Source organism: Drosophila teissieri, chromosome 2L (assembly GCF_016746235.2).
Source record: "Drosophila teissieri strain GT53w chromosome 2L, Prin_Dtei_1.1, whole genome shotgun sequence".
NCBI lineage: Eukaryota > Metazoa > Arthropoda > Insecta > Diptera > Drosophilidae > Drosophila > Drosophila teissieri.
The window spans coordinates 2,871,378-2,888,240 of NC_053029.1; the positions used below are offsets into that span (position 1 = coordinate 2,871,378).

At 45.0% G+C, this 16,863-nt stretch overlaps 6 protein-coding genes across 8 annotated transcripts; 2 read left to right on the top strand and 4 right to left on the bottom strand.

Annotated features, from left to right (window-relative positions):
- Positions 1-142: 142 nt before the first annotated feature.
- On the bottom strand, positions 143-2,080 carry LOC122611839 (accessory gland protein Acp29AB-like). Its single transcript, XM_043785179.1, has 2 exons — positions 1,585-2,080; positions 143-183 (listed from the first exon to the last, which is right to left on the bottom strand). The coding sequence occupies exons 1-2, from the start codon at positions 2,078-2,080 to the stop codon at positions 143-145; spliced, it is 537 nt and encodes a 178-aa protein (XP_043641114.1).
- Positions 2,081-5,514: 3,434 nt separating this feature from the next.
- LOC122626714 (glycoprotein-N-acetylgalactosamine 3-beta-galactosyltransferase 1-like) lies at positions 5,515-8,268 on the bottom strand. The gene is made up of 4 exons (XM_043807081.1): positions 7,820-8,268; positions 7,666-7,759; positions 5,803-6,099; positions 5,515-5,748 (listed from the first exon to the last, which is right to left on the bottom strand). The coding sequence occupies exons 1-4, from the start codon at positions 8,266-8,268 to the stop codon at positions 5,515-5,517; spliced, it is 1,074 nt and encodes a 357-aa protein (XP_043663016.1).
- Positions 8,269-9,148: 880 nt separating this feature from the next.
- On the top strand, positions 9,149-10,215 carry LOC122626522 (cuticle protein 19.8-like). The gene is made up of 2 exons (XM_043806813.1): positions 9,149-9,160; positions 9,232-10,215. The coding sequence occupies exons 1-2, from the start codon at positions 9,149-9,151 to the stop codon at positions 10,213-10,215; spliced, it is 996 nt and encodes a 331-aa protein (XP_043662748.1).
- A 686-nt stretch (positions 10,216-10,901) lies between these two features.
- Positions 10,902-13,484, top strand: LOC122625948 (glycoprotein-N-acetylgalactosamine 3-beta-galactosyltransferase 1-like). 3 transcript variants are annotated; one of them, XM_043806016.1, is made up of 5 exons: positions 10,902-11,572; positions 11,871-12,393; positions 12,464-12,560; positions 12,727-12,999; positions 13,054-13,484. In XM_043806016.1, the coding sequence occupies exons 2-5, from the start codon at positions 11,894-11,896 to the stop codon at positions 13,333-13,335; spliced, it is 1,152 nt and encodes a 383-aa protein (XP_043661951.1). In that variant the 5' UTR covers positions 10,902-11,572; positions 11,871-11,893; the 3' UTR covers positions 13,336-13,484. The 3 variants fall into 3 exon arrangements, with proteins under 3 accessions (XP_043661951.1, XP_043661950.1, XP_043661952.1); XM_043806015.1 differs by having other exon boundaries at positions 10,902-12,393; XM_043806017.1 differs by having other exon boundaries at positions 10,902-12,393; positions 13,062-13,143.
- Positions 13,485-13,573: 89 nt separating this feature from the next.
- LOC122626383 lies at positions 13,574-15,459 on the bottom strand. The gene is made up of 3 exons (XM_043806627.1): positions 14,690-15,459; positions 13,801-14,637; positions 13,574-13,747 (listed from the first exon to the last, which is right to left on the bottom strand). The coding sequence occupies exons 1-3, from the start codon at positions 15,443-15,445 to the stop codon at positions 13,574-13,576; spliced, it is 1,767 nt and encodes a 588-aa protein (XP_043662562.1). The 5' UTR covers positions 15,446-15,459.
- A 106-nt stretch (positions 15,460-15,565) lies between these two features.
- Positions 15,566-16,720, bottom strand: LOC122626476 (phenoloxidase-activating factor 2-like). Its single transcript, XM_043806751.1, has 2 exons — positions 16,472-16,720; positions 15,566-16,411 (listed from the first exon to the last, which is right to left on the bottom strand). The coding sequence occupies exons 1-2, from the start codon at positions 16,655-16,657 to the stop codon at positions 15,566-15,568; spliced, it is 1,032 nt and encodes a 343-aa protein (XP_043662686.1). The 5' UTR covers positions 16,658-16,720.
- Between the last annotated feature and the right edge of the window lie 143 nt (positions 16,721-16,863).

Genomic DNA, 16,863 nt, shown 5'->3' on the forward strand with positions numbered 1-16,863 from the left:
CATTTCGCTTCGGCTCTCGGGATCTGGGTGGTGGGACTGGATGCCAGGCCATGTCCGCCTCCAAATGGGTTCCGTCATATTCGACATGACGACGTGTCGAATTAATCATTGCCGCCGTGCCTCTCGCCCTTTCGCTCGCCGCCTAGCGGGAATTTCCCAGCCTGGCGGATGCACTGCAACCGGCTGGAAGTGGAGTAGCGATCAGGCGAGAGAGTCCATCCTCAAGCGGTGGTCCGCTCTTGCGGTTAATGAAGTGGTAACAATGGTTCTTGGAGGCGGTGGAATGGACCGCCGGGAATTATCCAACTCTATTTGATTACACCACATTTGCATACTAATGGGAGTGCCCACTAATATCCCACTAATCTGATGGCTTCATATTATGTGGAACTGGAGTTGCTTGACATGAAACGGATCCATTTTATATTAAAAATCACCCTTTAATTAAGTTACACAAAAGATATTGTATTTTCCCTTTAAGCATAGCAATGTAGTATGTGTGTAGCCAATTATTCTAGTTACAGAAATCAAAAAGAATCCTACAGGGCAACACGTGCAGCTTCTCAGGCACTCAATCATTCGATGATGGAGCTCTGGAACATTTAACCATTGTCCAGAGACAATATATTTGATGTCAAGTGTTGTGGGGGCATGTCGACAGCTCACTTATGCCCCATGGCCCCATACTAGCCTCTTCGATCTTTGTTCGGATGTCAGTCAACAGTCAGAAGTCGTCAGATGCAGCTGTGCACATTAAAATCAATTAAGATTCTTATTTATCTTCGATGCGAGCCGGGCTTAACAAGTGCAGCAGGTATTTAGCAGAACGGGCGCATCCATAAATATTTATTATTGCAAGAGAACGATCGACGCTTACTTTCAACACGCATGGAAAATCAAAAAAACAATAAAAAACAAACAAAAAATAAAACACATTTCCAACTTTTGAGTGCACTTTGAATGAGTTGCGCAGAAGAACAAAAAATGAATCGAACGCTTCATGCTCGATTGTCATTAAAAAAAATCGCAAAAATGTATGGAAAAGACACAAGCATAAGTCGAGAACTCGACTCGAAACTCCAAAGCAATTCAGTTGGATAAGTAATTAAATTAATTAATTTCTATGTGCTGCCGATTGTCGTCGAGTGTTGATTTATCTGTGCGTGCAATGAGGCAACTTGTAAATGTTTTTTTTTTTGTTTTTCGCGATGAGGCCTTCCAAGCGGCAATTTGAAGTTGACTGCGTTAATTCGATTGGTATCTGCAGCTGTGGGCTATTTATCGATTCCAAATTGATAATGATAATGATAATCGCCCATGTAATGCGCAATAAACTGAAATAATAGCGATAAGTATTAATAATAATACAAAGCTAATAGTGGGGAGCATACAATTTATTTTTAAGAACATCTACATTTCACGTTGATGCTTCGCATATGAAGTAATTCAAATCGGTACACGATGTATGGCACATTGTACCATTATATCTGTCAAGGCAGTTTTCCTTTTCGAGTGAGTCATTCGGTTGAGCAAAAAACCAATTCAATTCGCCTGCATTGCCGGATTTCACGGGTACAAAAATACCCTTCTTTTCTGTATCATTGATTCTTATCCAGTAGCAGTAATTGCCATGCAGATTCATCTGGAAGGCGCCAAATTCAACCACGCTCTCAGAGGATGCCAGTTGACCTCCCATTGCACGGCACATATCTTTAGCTCCATCCCAGGTAACCCTCATATTATTCTCGATGTAAAACAGGTGCGATCCGATTTCCTCAAACTTCGGCTGCTTAATGCCCGCTAATGGAGGAGGTACTTTCGTGGCGTTGAGGCTGTCCCTTATTTCATTGATATAGCTGTGCAGTAAATGCTTAAGGGTGTCCGTAGTGTCCTTGAACTCCTTCACCTGGAATACCAATTCGGCAACCCTCTCGTTCAAAGTCCTTAATTCCAGCTGTCCGTCCAACAAAGATGCCAATGACTGCTGCATTTCCTTCTGCTTGGCCTCGATCCCTGACAGCTTTTCCAGAGTTTCATTTACATGGACTGCTTCGCTGCAGTTCGATCGGTGCAAGGCCATATAATCTAGTAGTGGAATGATGTCTCGAAATGGAACACTCAACTGTGATGGTGATACGTGTTCCTCCGAGGACTTTGCCTGGGATCCGTGAGGACTCCAGACAAGAAACGCGAATAAAATTATAGCTAACACTTGCAGCATACTGCTAATAATGAACGCTTAAACTCAACTGATTGTGGATTTTTTGGCAGACTGCCGAAGAGTGCTACTGATAAGGCCTATATTCCAAATAAATGTATATTTTATTTGTATTAAGTTGTCAGCGATAAGAGTTTGACCTTTTGGCATTTGATAGTAAACTTGCGAACACTAATTACTACTACAACTATTTATTCCTTATTTAATCGCAATTAAGTTACTTATCAATTGAAGTTGAGGTGTTCTGTTTTTAGCCGGCAATTGCGGAGTCAAAAATAGTCCAGTCCGAGTCCAGACTCGAAGCTTCGAAGTTCCGAGCCCCCACTCGAGGCTTTAATGGTACTACCAAGCCCAAAACACTCTCGGCCTCAACAGCAATTACGAGTTCTAAACAAGCTCTCGATCAGCTCCACAACAATTTACGCACACAGAACTCACAATCAACAAAAAAGTGGAAGACAGCAACAATGATATCGCATTCCTGGCCTATGTGTCTTGGCCACAACAAAAAGTGAAGGGTAAAAAACGAGCAATAATTTCTGTGTTTATGTGAAATGGCCTGCAAATATTCGAGCCACATTAATAATTAATTTATCTTGCTCAGCAAAATCAAATTCAAAGCACCAACAACAGTGATGTTAAATGGTTTAACAACTTTCACGGCATAAAAAACCCAAGCAACCGAAAAAAATATATATATGTACATATATATCAATGAGTAACACGGCACGGCTACGCATAGCAAAGTAATTGATTTCTTACAGCTTGGATTTCGGTGTCGATACAATTTCAATTTCAGCTACGAAAAATATCAAATTTAATGGCTTGCAAATCGAGAGCGAGTGAGATCGAAGGTCGGGCCAACGCACAAGGCGGCCAAATAGAAATAGTAATAAAAACAATAATCGGACAGGTGACAATAACCAATAACCAGGGCAGCAACAAAAAGCTGTGAAGCTGGTGCTGGCCCACAAAATGGAACACGCTTAGCAAACTCCGATTTGCGGCAAGCGCAAGTCAAAGTTAAGCCAAACGCATTAAGCATACGCACCGTGTGACGGCCGTTTTAGAGCGCTGATACATTGTGAGCTTGGGTATTTGCCCAAGTAAACTGAATTAAGTAGTCACTAGTGAATAGTGACTAGTGCAGCAGTCACTAGTAGGTAGCTGCAACTGGTAGCCGTTTTAGCCTAGCTTGTTAGCAAATAGTTGCCGTGCGGAGTTGCTACGTCTTATGAATTAAATCATTTTCCGCTAATTGGATTCCTTGAGTCAGCAACTGGACTGGACTGGCTTATCAAGCCATTTGCTCACTAAGGGCTAGTTATCCTAGTTATGAGTAAATCGAATAGGATACACCAAAAAGTATTAGTCATACAAGGCACGCAAACGATGCAACATAGAGAACCCATTCCAAATTCCCACAGTCATTTTGAAAAAGTATATCAAACGATTAAGAACCCATCCCATGTGCCCATATCCATGGCACTGCACTGAAGTGTGATACCAAGGTGCACTTGTGGCCCACTCCCAGCACTCGATGCCAAGCGCCCTGTTTGCACAAGCGCTGCAGTATTCGCTTCCTCAATAGAGCTCTTCGCATTTATGTTCCATTAACTGCGTTAACCCGTTAACACACTGAGCTCATGCCTAACAATATGCTTACAATGTATGTATGCACATACATATGTAGGTGGAAAATCGCAGCGAAACAAGTTCCCTTTCACTTGCATCTCGTACTTAACGAGCCACGCTCTTCGCATCCCATCAATGATGCATCCAATTCTAATGCCATTTTACCATAAATAGTTTCGCAGCCGGCTTCTAAAAAATACATCTCTATCTGCTCCATAGGCATTTCGAGTGGAAATGCCAACTGACACACACACAACGCGCATGCGTACGTGATTTTGGATTTAATTAACTTTGGCTTCGCAACAGCACAGCACACAGATACGTATGTAGTTCATGTTTGTTGGCCAACTGAAGCAGGTGAGGCGGCTTTAAGGTGAGACTGGGCCATTGACTTTGGTAATGAAAACTCAGCCTAGTCGAGTGCAGTTCAGTCGGTCAGCCCTTCATGCAAGAATGCCCCCACTGAAGGATTTCCATGTGCTACATGCCCGGTTTTGGCCTTATTTTCCAGGTCCAATCCACACAATCCCTCCGCTGCTGCCAATTTTGCCATGTCTAGCGGCCAGGTGTTAGTTAAATGCCGCAGTCAATAGCCGCAAGGTCAATGCAATAAATTTTCAAAATATATTACAGACCATGTGCCATCCGCTTAATACCAATTGCGGCATCTTTAATCAAACGTAGGTGAGTTGTACTCTTTTAAACTGGAAACACCAATAAACTGCAATAAGTAACGAAAAACAAAGGTTTAAATTTCAGTTACTTAAATGTAAAATAAAGTAATAAGGTAATAATTATTCTAAATGGATTGATCCCATAGGTAGAGTATACAGAGATTCATAACTTTATGGGCACTTAATGTTATGAAAACAAAATATTAGTTTCTGTAAGTAGGGAAATAAAAACTAGTAAGTACTTTAAAGACAAATCATGCAAATTATCCAACTAAAATTATTAAGTTGTACATGGTCACCATTCTTGTATAAAATATTAACTAATGTAAAAAAGAATTATTTTACACAACGGATACAAATTTATAACAGTCGCTACATTTTTCTACCGCAAATGTCATTCCTCAAAATCCCTAAAAGTATGCAAAAGATTTCACTACTCAATTTTAAAGGCTTGCTTTTTCCTGAGCCTTGTTGAAGACCAAATCTCGTTCTTCTCAAGCAGATACAACGACCGACTAACTGCGCACCGTAATCGTCTCGCCCGGAGATTACAGGGGGCTATCCCAATTCGCAGGCTCAAAAGAAGACATTTTGGGCTGCTTCTAAGATGATAGTATGAATATATTATTTACCTGAAACCTCACTACTCGAAATTTGACCTATTCCTATATATTAAGATGAAAACAAATTATATTTTATAATTAAGAGATTATTTACTTAAGACAACATTTAGGTTAAAGGCTTTAATTGACCTGTTCCTGAATAATATTAAATAAAGATGTTAATTAATTTAAAAAAAAAAAGTTTTAAGTATGGTACGCTATGGGATTTGGCTACCTTATGTATATCCTCGTTCTAAGTCTACAAAAATGTTAATAAGCATTAAATTTAAACACTTCATAATTTAGGAAATATGTAAATATCATAAATATATTCATTAGTTCATATCACAATCTTAATAGCTAAAGCAAAAACACATTTAAGCATCTAAAAATTATCAGGTTTCTCAGACATTTGCAGCAAGTCTTTTATATTGGAGTTATCTTCCAGGGGAAATCGTCTCGTTAAATCAGATAAGCTCAATCGACTTCTGTGTCGGCTTTCTGAAATCTGGTTAGAATCAGATACTTTCAGATGATAGATTAGAAACTCGTAGAGGAACATGCGCTCTCGACTGGCATAATGAAAGGCCACCGAATGGTTGGAACAGCAACCCAAGCCCTAAAATGAAATATTCATTACTTTAGCATATTTTGATATAAACTTGGGACTCACAGTTTCAACTGCAGATAGACTCATAAGGCGCAGCCAATCCGGAATGGTGTAATTGCCATCCGACATATAGTGCTCCAGATCCAGGGGCATAAACTTCGGTTTGGTGTCTCCATCCAAGGCCTGTGTGGAGTCAACGAAGTGGACGCCCACATTCTGCAGACATATGCCCATGTAAAAGTCCTCGATGCCCATCTTCTTGGGCTGCGGACAAATCACCTCAGATTCGTAGGCTTGTGTTGCAAATCGATGGAGGGCCTCACGACTCAAAATGTACGAGGCACCACCGGACATATAACTCTAGAGAATATTATATAATATATTGAAATGGTAAGTTTCCAAACCCGTTCCCATGTCGTAAAGTATGCTTATGCTAAACTATTTACTTCAAAGGCCCGAAAGAGCGTGCTTTTCCACATTTTAGTAACGCTATTTAGGTTTTTAGCATACCCACCAACGAAACCAAGATGAATATAATCCCATTTTGAAGGTCGCTGGGAATGATGTGTCAAAACACGAATCAAACTCACTTGTAAACGAGCAAAACTCACCAGTTAATGGTAGTGAATTATTGAATTCAATTGTCACATCTGACTTGGGATTATGTCGGATTATGTGGCTGAAGTGTGGCGCGTAGGCAATTATACCCAAAACTGAGCATTTATAACTTAAAAACTATGTCATAGGAGCACAAAAATACCTTATTAAAAATCTAAATAAAACACCATATTAGGCAAAGTCATGTGAAATAATCAAAGTTATCAATCACAAAACATTTAGACATTTACGCAGCTTTAGGAATAATCAAGCAGCCAGATAAACTCTATTCAAAGTGTGTGCGCTGCAGAAGCTGAGACAAAGAAAACATTTTAATATCTTGGCTTCCCAGCCGTGGGCCCCCATAACTCATTTGTGTACGTCACTTATTTATTCAGCCCAGATGTTGGTACCTCGGCTCCCAAAGAGCTTGCCCAACTCTTGCAAATGTCAAATGGCGAGGTGAATCCGCGCCTGCTGCCCAAGAGGCGCGGCTGTGAAAGATGCGTGACAGGTGCTCGCAATGACCTCAGGTGAGTCATTGCCATTAGTTTGTTAGTTTGCTAGTTTACTAGTATGCGCAGACTGCAGCTTGGATGGTTAATGCGAATTTAATTTCCTCCATTTGATCTATGCGCACGGAAAATGCAAAGACAAGAAGCTTTTCGAAGCCAGTCGAGATCTTAACTCTTTGGCGTGATATCATCCCACCAATAATAGATTAATGCTTGTTTACTGCCAGGCAATGCACAATAAATGGCTTTTGGTTATTTGAAAATTACACTCACAATGGGGGACCGGTTCTTCGAACAAAGAGATCCATTTGGGATTAGCACATTTCTTCGGCACATATCGTAAAAGCACTTTGTTCATTTCAACTAACTGACTAAACATTTGATATAATTTCTATATAATTACTTATCAAAATGAAAACCCATTTGGATATGTTCATTTTCGCTGAATAATTATACCCTAAATAAGATTTATTATTTATTATTAAAAACTTTTTTCGCTGTCTTAGATCGGAAGAAATAATTAAAGCAGCATCGAAAAAAGCGAAACTGAAAAGCGAATATTTGAATTTCAAATTAGCCTAACAAGCGGGCGACAAAAACATGGAAGATGAGCAGTTAATTAGAAGCTAATGCCAGCGATCAACTAGATCACTTATTTAATAAATCAGGTGCACTGTGAAAAATCGTAGTAAAAAGAAGTTTGAACTCAGTGAGAATTGAGAATCATATTTCTAAACATTTTTCGATGTGCAGCGACGATATAATCAATTAACTACGAGCCGGAAGTTAAAGCAAGTTATGTGTAATTACTCACCACATTGTATCGCGCCATCTTGTAGCCAAAGAAGACGGGCGTATCCGGATCGAAGCCACCGAGCAGGTGCTGCAGATTCTCCATGACCACGTAACTGTGTACGGATTCGTAAACATATATCCGTAGGATTAACAGTCTTAACAGCTTAACTCACGTATCATCGTCCGCCTTGAGGAACCAATCGTAGTCGCCGGCGTAGTGCTGCCAAACGTGGCGGAATCCCTCGCGCGTTTTGTTCCACAGATCCTCGTAGCCACCGCCTACCGGCTCCACCACCTGGACCACGCCCAGTGGCTCGTAGTCCTCGCTGCTGGCGAAGATCAGGCGAGTGCAGCGCTGGCCCCACGTCTCGTAGACACTCCTGGCCAGGCTCTGCACGTTCTCCGGACAGGTGAGCACCATGCACAGTACGCGCGGCTGTGGTTCCTCCACAAACCCGGCCGTTGTGGCTGGGATTGTGGATCTGGTGGAGGAACTGCTCCAGCAGGGCGTCACCCGGCTGACATCGTAGACGTAGAGGAGGAGCACGAAGGCCAGCACGAATCCCGCCATGAAGCCCGTGAGCAGATGCAGCTGGGAGCGCAACTTCATCTTGGCCGTCATTCTCCACGAGCGTTGTGTTCTCCGCGACGATCCGTTCCCGATTGCCGCCAGTTGGCCGTTTGTTTTAGCCAGACGGCAATCAGCCGAAATCAGGCAGCATCTTGGCATCAGTCAGTTGGCCAGCAACCGGTTTCGATTTTGGTTTTCTTATCAAGAAGCATCAAACTTCTGCGTTGCGGTGGCAGATTAGGGATCGCCACGCACATGGGCTTCTGAATTAAGTAGGTTGCGAAGGTTTAATATCTATTATACAATGAATAAATCTAAATACTTAAACTTAAGGTATTTGAAAATGAATAAATCTAAATACTTAGTCTTAAGGTATTTGAAAATTAATAAATCTAAATACTTAATCTTAAGGTACATATTTTAAAATGAATATATCTAAATACTTAATCTTAAGGTATTTGCAAATGAATACAACTAAATACTCAATCTTAAGGTATTTGAAAATGAATAAATCTAAATACTTAATCTTAACTTAATAGTTGGGCAGTATTTAAGCTATATTAAATTTGATAGGTTTATTTGAATGGCTGAGATTGGCGACAGTTCTCCACTTTTCTGGCCAACTTCTGCTCCAATTCTGATCTTCGACGATCACACACCTCCAAATCATCTTTCAATAGTGTCTGCGCTTACGCAGCACAAAAGTGGTCACAAATTGAAAATGAAAGTGTTACCAATACTTTGTCGCGACTTTGGACAATGGTAAATCAATCAATTGAGGCGCATGACATTGTATAACTGCCAACTATCATTGGGTAATGAACTGCAATTGGGATGAAGTATAAAAACTGCGGGCTGCTTCAATTATGACATCAGTTAGCTGACAATTTGTAGAGGCACTCCCACGAAAGGAACATCCAAACGATTTGCAATGGCAGCTAAGGTGAGTTGTGATCACAAACAAGGGACAGGATGCAAGGACTCAATGGATATCCTTTGAAAACTTCTTTCTAGTTTTTTACCCTGCTGTGTCTGGCACTTTTGGCCGCTGGCCAAGCGGAGTACAACTACAACGAGAAGTCCGCGAAGGCGGCCAGCCCAGCGGAACGCAGTGCATCCAGTTCTGGCGAGGATTTCCTGAGCGACTACCACACGCCCAGCAACAATGCCCTGAATTCGGAGGCCACGCCCGATGGCTATGACTACGTGGCGCCCGCCAGGAATCAGTTCGCCGCCGGCAGCCGTACGGCCAGTGTCCAGGCCTCCAATCTTCTCCAGAATGCGGCCAGCGCGGCCAATGCCGAAGCCGTGCTGCTGCCCTCACCGCTGCCCATCCTCCGCCACGAGCAGAACTCGGAGGTGGTTTCATCCGCGCCGCAGCAGGAACAACAGCAGCTAGCTCCATCCATTCAGCAACAGCACTCGGAACCGGTGGTGGTCAGCTCCGTTCTGCGCCAGCAGCAGGAGCCAGAGGTCTTTCCGCCCGCCAGCTACAGCTTCAACTATGCCGTGAACGACGAGACCACCGGCGACATCAAGGAGCACAGCGAGACCCGGGATGGCTATGTGGTGCGCGGATTCTACAGCCTCGTCGATCCCGATGGCTACAAGCGCACCGTCACCTACACGGCGGATGATGTGCATGGCTTCAATGCCGTGGTCAACCGGGTGCCCTATGCCCTCAAGGCGGTGGTTGTTCCCGTGGCCCAGGTGGCCCAGGTCGCCCAGGTGGCGCAGCCCACTCCATTTGTGGCTCGGGATGAGCGCTCAAAGTCCGTGGATGTTATTCACTCCTCGGGTGCAGCAGCTGCAACAGGAGTATCAGAAGTATCAGGAGCAGGAGGAGCACCAGCAACTGTCCTGCGATCGGGAGCTGTTGCCGCTTCCGGCTCATCTTCGGGCAACGTTGCCGGATCCCAAGTGACCAACTCCTTCGCCGAGGACAGCTACGCCAATGCTCCGCGTGGCCTGGACGCCTCCGGCGGTCCCTACGCCTGAGTCCTGCTCGTAGGCTACGCACTCCTTGTATATTCCTTCATTCTACTTCATCTACTGCTAGTTTTCCTATAAATAAATACAAGTCGTTGATCATAGCTCTGGATTTTGAATGTGTAGCCTACCCTCGGGCCTTTTGTGGCTAACATGGCTGGGAAGAAGCTGGGCAAAAGCTTTTCGCTGGCATTTTGAAAATTTCAAAACAGGTGGTGGAGTGAAGCCTGTGTTGCGGAATCGCTAAAGGCAACAAGGTGCGAGTGCCATGTGCCACAGCCTTTTAAGGAGCCAGCACAATAGCTCAAACACTTTTGGCCAAACGTTAGGCCAAATTATGAAAGGTCAAAGCTGAAAGCTATGAAAGGCTCAAAGTAACAAAAAATCATTATGCACTTAAGTAATATATGTGATTTTATAAAGATATTATATTTATATTTATATTTAAGCCTTATATATAATCTTTCTTGGATTTAAAGTACCATCAAAAACTCACTGTTTTGTACAACAAAGCTAACTTAAATAGATGTGCATATTTTTCGTTGAATGCATAAATTTGGGGAATGAATTGAATTGAATAGAAAAACGTGCATAGCCGTTAAATATCTGGCAACATGGCATCGGCAGAAGCGTTAAGGTATTTCACCAGCAACATTTTCGACTTCGGTTCAAGCCAAGTCTGTCAACTGCCGGCAAAGCGTGAAGACGTTGCTAGCTGTTTGTTTTCGAGTTTGTTTTTTCCGTATTCCGTATTGCCTTGGCTCTTTGTTTATTTTCTTGTATTATTTTTTTTGTTTGGCGCGAGTTTGAGTCGCGTTCGAGCCGCGTTTACTTGTTATTGCCTTGCTGCTGAGGGCCTGTGATTGTGATTGATATTCTGTGGCAGTGCGCCGAGGTGAAAGAGAGTGAGCAACGATCGAGGAGCAGTAACTGCTGGTATCCGTCGCATAATTGGTGTCAGCGATTCGAAACGGCCCAAATGTGTTGGAAACGGCTGGCAAAAGCGTCACTTGCCATTTGCAGCTCCGCAATCGCGGATCGAATTGAACTCGGGCCAATTGAGCCACTCCACAGCTGACTCCACAGCTCTCCATAGCTCCACAGCTCCACAGCTCCACAGCTCCATAGCTCTATAGCTCCACAGCTCCATAGCTCCACAGCTCCATAGCTGCATAGCCAGCACCACACACACCTGAGCAGAAAGCCAACTGAGTGTTTTCCCGAAGGTCGACCGCATCTTTACAGGCTTTCGACGACTCTGCGTCACCGGCTCAAGAATGTGTTAATTCGGTGATTCAAAAACAATATCGACGGCGACTGGTCCGCAGCAGCACTTCAGTCGACGACTCGAAATTTGCATAAAAAAGTAAACAAACGCGAATCATAAAAATAAGAGAAAATAAGCAGTGATCAAATCGAAGCGAATTCCACACTCCATACATCAATCGATACGCTATGAAAGTGAATACCTGAGAAACGAGTGTGAAATATTTCATAAAATATTTATACATCCTTTAATAATTATGTTTATATGGCATATGTAAGCACTTAAAAGCTTTGTGATAGTGAAATTCGTGTTATCAATTTGCTTATCATATTGTACCTTCCATATACTATGTATGCTATGCAACTGATAAGTGAAACTTGCACTTTTCTCCACAAAGCCTGAGGAGGAGCATCATCGAAGATGATGCATCGAAAGCGTCTGGAGCTGATGCTGATGGTGCTGATCGGTCTGGCCTGGGGACTACTGCTGTCCGAGCTGATGAAGCGCACTCGTGGGCATAATCGCTCCGATCGGCTGAAGGAGGAGAGCAGTCCCTTTCCCAGCAGCCAGCGGAGCAGGATCCTAGCCACGCCACCACCCACCACTGGTCCACCGACCACAAGTCCACCGCCGGACATCCTGGCCGCGCGCCTCTTCAACGAGACACGCGTGCTGTGCATGGTGCTGACCAGTCCGAAGACGCACCACAGCCGGGCCATCCACATCAAGCGCACGTGGGGTGGGCGCTGCAACAAGCTGATCTTCATGAGCAGCAAGGCGGACAGGGAACTGGGAGCGGTGGCGCTCAACGTGCGGGAGGGCTACTCCAATTTGTGGCCCAAGACGCGGGCGGCGCTGCAGTACGTCTACAAGCACCACTTCCAGAAGTACGACTGGTTCCTGAAGGCCGACGATGACACGTTAGTGAAGTGCTATTTAATATATTTAAATATTTATAATTTCTAATTTCTATTTTATATTTTATTACAGCTATGTTATTATGGAGAACCTGCGCGCCTTTCTACACGCCTACGATTTCAGGCAACCGGTTTATTTTGGAAACAAGTTTCGCCAGCATGTGAAAGAGGTATAATATAAAATTCCAACAATTTTATATCTTTAGTTTATAGTCATATTTAGTTTGGAATGTTTTATGTTCTCTACACAAGGCCAGTATTTACACGGTGGCGCCCAAAAGTGTGCTACCAACTTGAAGTTTGCTTTGGAAATGATGATGCATCCTCTCCTTTTAGGGATACATGTCGGGAGGAGCGGGCTATGTGCTGAGCAAGATGGCACTGCACCGGCTGGTTAAGCTGGGCTTTGGCAACAGCAGCATCTGCACCAGTCGCAACTACGGCTACGAGGACGTGGAACTGGGACGCTGTCTGGCGGGAGTGGGCGTCGTGGGTGGCGATTCCCGGGATGAGCATGGGTTGAGTCGCTTCATTCCCTTCTCGCCACTGCACTGGTATCCCCAGCCGCCGGAGTGGTACCAGCCACTGCTCTACTACACACCATCAGATGTAAGTTATGCTACACATGAGTTACTTGATTATTCAATAGCTTTTTTCGCATAGAACTCCAGTGACTGCTGCTCAAACACGGCCATCTCGTTTCACTACAACAACGCACAGGAGTTCTACGTGCTCGAATATATTATCTACAAGCTGCGAGTTTTTGGCCTAAATAGGGAACTGGGTCAATTGCCAAAAAAGAAAACAAATTCCAGGCCAACTTCGAGTCATTTTCAGGCCAAAACGGCTGAGCTCGAGCAAAACGCTCTTAACAAAATGGCGCCAGGCAAAAATGTCGCAAAACCAAATTACCGAACTAAGATCATCGCCAAGATGAAGAAATAATATTACCATTAGGAAACTTTCATTTGGATTGACTGCAACAGACTATGCCAAAGAGTAACACCAAGATAACGATAATAGATAATCTAAAACTGCTCCTTGAATTTAAGAATTAAGTTTAATAGATGCCATTTAAGCTTTAATTTGTTATGTAGACAAACAAATAAGTTGTTCAATTATTATATATTATACATATATATTTAAAATGCTATATGAAATCCTTAGCCACATTAAAATAGCATCATAAATTATACTGCTGTTTCCTCAGACCATTTTTCTTGAATTTTCTTCGAGGAGGATGACCCGCCAGAAGTCCATATGGTCGTCTTTTATACAGAATCGTGTCCAGAAAGTGCATTTCGTAGGGAGAGACGTTGTGTATGGAAATCGAATAGGTGGAACAGCACTCCATTCCCTGAAAGTAAAGTATAGGTTTGCGAATCTAACAAATCGATATGAAGTTCTCACCGTTCCCGACGTTTGGTAGAGGTAGTCCTGCAGCCAGAAGCCCTCCTCATCGCGATTCGGTATGAGGAAGTGCTCCAGCGACAGCGAGAAGAACCGCTGGCGTCCGAGCAGATCCCTGGAATCCCCCGCCTGGACATCCAATTGCCGCAGGCACTGGCCCATCACATAGTCCTCGGTGCCCTCATCACCTGGCAGGCAGTTCTCGGCGGCGCCCAGATTCAGTAGCTCCACGGCTTTCTTGCTCAGAACATAGCCAGCTCCTCCGGACATGTAGAGCGTGGATCCCAGCTTGAAGGGGGAGCCGAAGTAAATGGGTTTGTCGGGCGAGTAGGGTTTCAGCAGTTTGCGCATGTTCTCCATGATGGCGTAGGTATCGTCATCCGCCTTGTAGAACCAATCCGCCTCGTGGCCATAGTTTCTGTACGCATGGCGAAACGCAGCCTTTGTTTTGCCCCACAACTTGCTGCGCGTATCGGTGGCATTCAGACCCACAATTTGCAAACCGGAAACAGTAGTTACGGTGGAGCTGCCATAATATACCACTCGGTTGCAGTGACGACCCCAAGTTTCACTCACTGCCCGCGCACCACTCATGTACTTCATGGGCCAGGTTAAAACCAAGCAGATAATCCTCACCGACCTGTACATCAACTTGGCCAGCTCATCGTCCTGCGGTCTAGATGCTATGCTCATCAGAGGATCCGGAGAGCCCAGTTCCGGCAGGGGATTCACGTGGCCATAAGGACGCAGGTGGTAGAGCAAAAACTCCAGCACATACATTTGCATGGCGCGGCAGTACGGAAAGAGGACTGCTCCTCCAAAGCAGCTCTCCCAGCTCTACGGATAGCAAAATAACAATCTAATATGGAATCAACTTCAAACCACTCACCTGATTATGGTAAACAAATCGAAAGGAGCAGGGCCACAGCCAGAAGTTGTCGCGCAGGCTGTAGGGGATCAGCTCAGCCCGAACCTCAAAGGGCAGGAGCCAATGGCTGGGACCCTTCCGCATCCGCGTCAAGCACTCCCTGAAGAAGATCTCGTTCCGCAGGCAGCTCCTCGTGGCCAGCTGCTCCAGTGCCTCGCTACTGAAGATGTAGTCCGTGGTGGACACCTGACCCACATGGGCGTACACATAGGCGGCATGTGGCGCACTGAAGTAGATCTCCTCAGAGGGCGAGTACTGCGCCAGCAGGTGGCGCAGATTCTCCATGACGACATACGAGTCCAAGTACACCACCAGCAGCCAGTCGAGCTCATTGTGGCATTCCACGTAGATCTGGCGATATGCCCGCAGCAGCGTCGTATTTCTTTGGTTCACAATCGTCAGTCGAGGGCAGCGACGAGCCCAGGTTTTCTCGATATGCCTTGCCTTCTGGGCACCGAACTTGTAGTCCGATCGGTCCATATACACTAGGCAATGGACGCGGACCTTCGCCTGAAGAATTCGCGCAATGCGATCATCGTCCCAGTGCTCACTGCGCAGCCCAACCTCATAGGAGTTTACCGTCTCCCTGTACGGCGGTTGGAGCAACTCGAGGAGATTGGTGAACGTAGGACTGTTGCAGAATATGATCACCTCCAGTACGATTAGCCAGAAAACAAACGACAGCACCACAAGCCGCAATAAGTCACGTAGCTTCATATTTTTCTATTATGTACAAGTTACGTTATTATGAACAGCTCCTTAGATCAATTGGAAAGCAGGATATGCTCAGTTATTTATAAGAACCAATGAAGAAGTAATGAAAAGTGTTCGTTTATTTTAGTCATAGGATATATCATAGATGGGAAATGTCCTGTACGGCTTATTGAGTTCGTCACTGAGTTGCTTCTCAATCCAGGGCCTCATGTGCGAGATGTTCGTGTACAGGGCAGGCACATTCTGCTGGCCGCAGGACAAGCCACTGTTCACAATGCCGGCGAACTCGTAGAGCGTCGGCTGCCCGGGAATGGGACACATTAGCGGGGATCCACCGTCGCCCCGGCAGGCATCCCGCCCCTTCTCGCCGCCCGCACAAAGTAGACTGGCGTCCAGCTGGAAGTTTGGGCCCAGCGACGTCCTCCGCAATAGCGACTCGCAAGTGGACCTGCTCACGACGGGCAGCTCGATGCGCTTCTGCTTGTGCGAATAGTCCGTGGCCATGGGATTCTGCTTGCCCCAACCGGCCACCAGGCAGCGTTCCCAATCGAAGGACACTCCGGGCGTGGGCCAGCAGATGGGTGCGATGTGCGGCGTGATCTGGTACGAAATAGCCAGCACGATCAGGACTATGTTGTTTACCCCGTTTATGTTGCTGAAACCCGGATGCACTACAATCCTGGCCACAGTTCGCAACTTGATCGTTTTGCCGTACAGCTGGTTTATGTCCCAGGCGCCGCCGACGACCACAAAATCGTGGATGGTCTTATCTTGCACCAGGTGGGCAGCGGTGATCACCACGTTTTCGGTGACCAGAGTTCCCGCGCCAAAGAAGTTGACCATATTCTGCATCAGTGCCACCGTCCAAGGGAACTGATGGGGTTTCGCCTGATCGGCGGCCACTGCTGCTGTGGCGTCCAGGCCATTGGGATTGCTCCTACCGCAGTTTATGGGAGCACCGACAACTAACTGGGATGTGAGCTATATATTATTACTCTGGTAAACCAACTCAGTTCAGTTCATACTTACCATTTGAGAAGTGTGACAGCAGGTTTCCGATTTCTGGCACAGGTTTTGCCAAGACACAGCGTTTTGGTACCAGGCGCCCGACTTACACAGTCCTTTGGGCACGCACTCCATCTGGAGGCCACATGGTGCTCCCGCCTTAGTGAGCGTCCAGAGACAGCAGCTGATTAGTATAACTCCTCGCCACATTGCAAGCTTAGCGACTGAACGCTGGACTCAAAGTATAAATCTATTCAGAGAGGTCTTTCCAGCGAACTCGCGTTCTGAGAAGAAAGAATCACCCACTTCGTTATCAGAGAACCAGGGGAAAAAAACGGTTCGATTCAAAAAAGTAGGTGCTTTCAAAGAATATTACGAAATTTACATGAAACACATATAAGCATTTATTTCCGCAT

Coding starts and splice junctions, on each gene's coding strand:
- LOC122625948 (XM_043806015.1), top strand. CDS start 11,894: ATGATGCATCGAAAGCGTCTGGAGCTGATGCTGATGGTGCTGATCGGT. Junction 12,561..12,726: donor TTCGCCAGCATGTGAAAGAG/GTATAATATAAA, acceptor CTCTCCTTTTAG/GGATACATGTCGGGAGGAGC. Junction 13,000..13,053: donor TCTACTACACACCATCAGAT/GTAAGTTATGCT, acceptor TTTTTCGCATAG/AACTCCAGTGACTGCTGCTC.
- LOC122626714 (XM_043807081.1), bottom strand. CDS start 8,268: ATGACGGCCAAGATGAAGTTGCGCTCCCAGCTGCATCTGCTCACGGGC. Junction 7,760..7,819: donor CTCAAGGCGGACGATGATAC/GTGAGTTAAGCT, acceptor ATCCGTACACAG/TTACGTGGTCATGGAGAATC. Junction 5,749..5,802: donor GTCTATCTGCAGTTGAAACT/GTGAGTCCCAAG, acceptor ATTTCATTTTAG/GGCTTGGGTTGCTGTTCCAA.
- LOC122611839 (XM_043785179.1), bottom strand. CDS start 2,080: ATGGCCTTGCACCGATCGAACTGCAGCGAAGCAGTCCATGTAAATGAA. Junction 184..1,584: donor CAATGATACAGAAAAGAAGG/GTATTTTTGTAC, acceptor CTCCACTTCCAG/CCGGTTGCAGTGCATCCGCC.
- LOC122626383 (XM_043806627.1), bottom strand. CDS start 15,445: ATGAAGCTACGTGACTTATTGCGGCTTGTGGTGCTGTCGTTTGTTTTC. Junction 14,638..14,689: donor GATTTGTTTACCATAATCAG/GTGAGTGGTTTG, acceptor TGCTATCCGTAG/AGCTGGGAGAGCTGCTTTGG. Junction 13,748..13,800: donor TCTACCAAACGTCGGGAACG/GTGAGAACTTCA, acceptor CTTTACTTTCAG/GGAATGGAGTGCTGTTCCAC.
- LOC122626476 (XM_043806751.1), bottom strand. CDS start 16,657: ATGTGGCGAGGAGTTATACTAATCAGCTGCTGTCTCTGGACGCTCACT. Junction 16,412..16,471: donor GCTGTCACACTTCTCAAATG/GTAAGTATGAAC, acceptor CTCACATCCCAG/TTAGTTGTCGGTGCTCCCAT.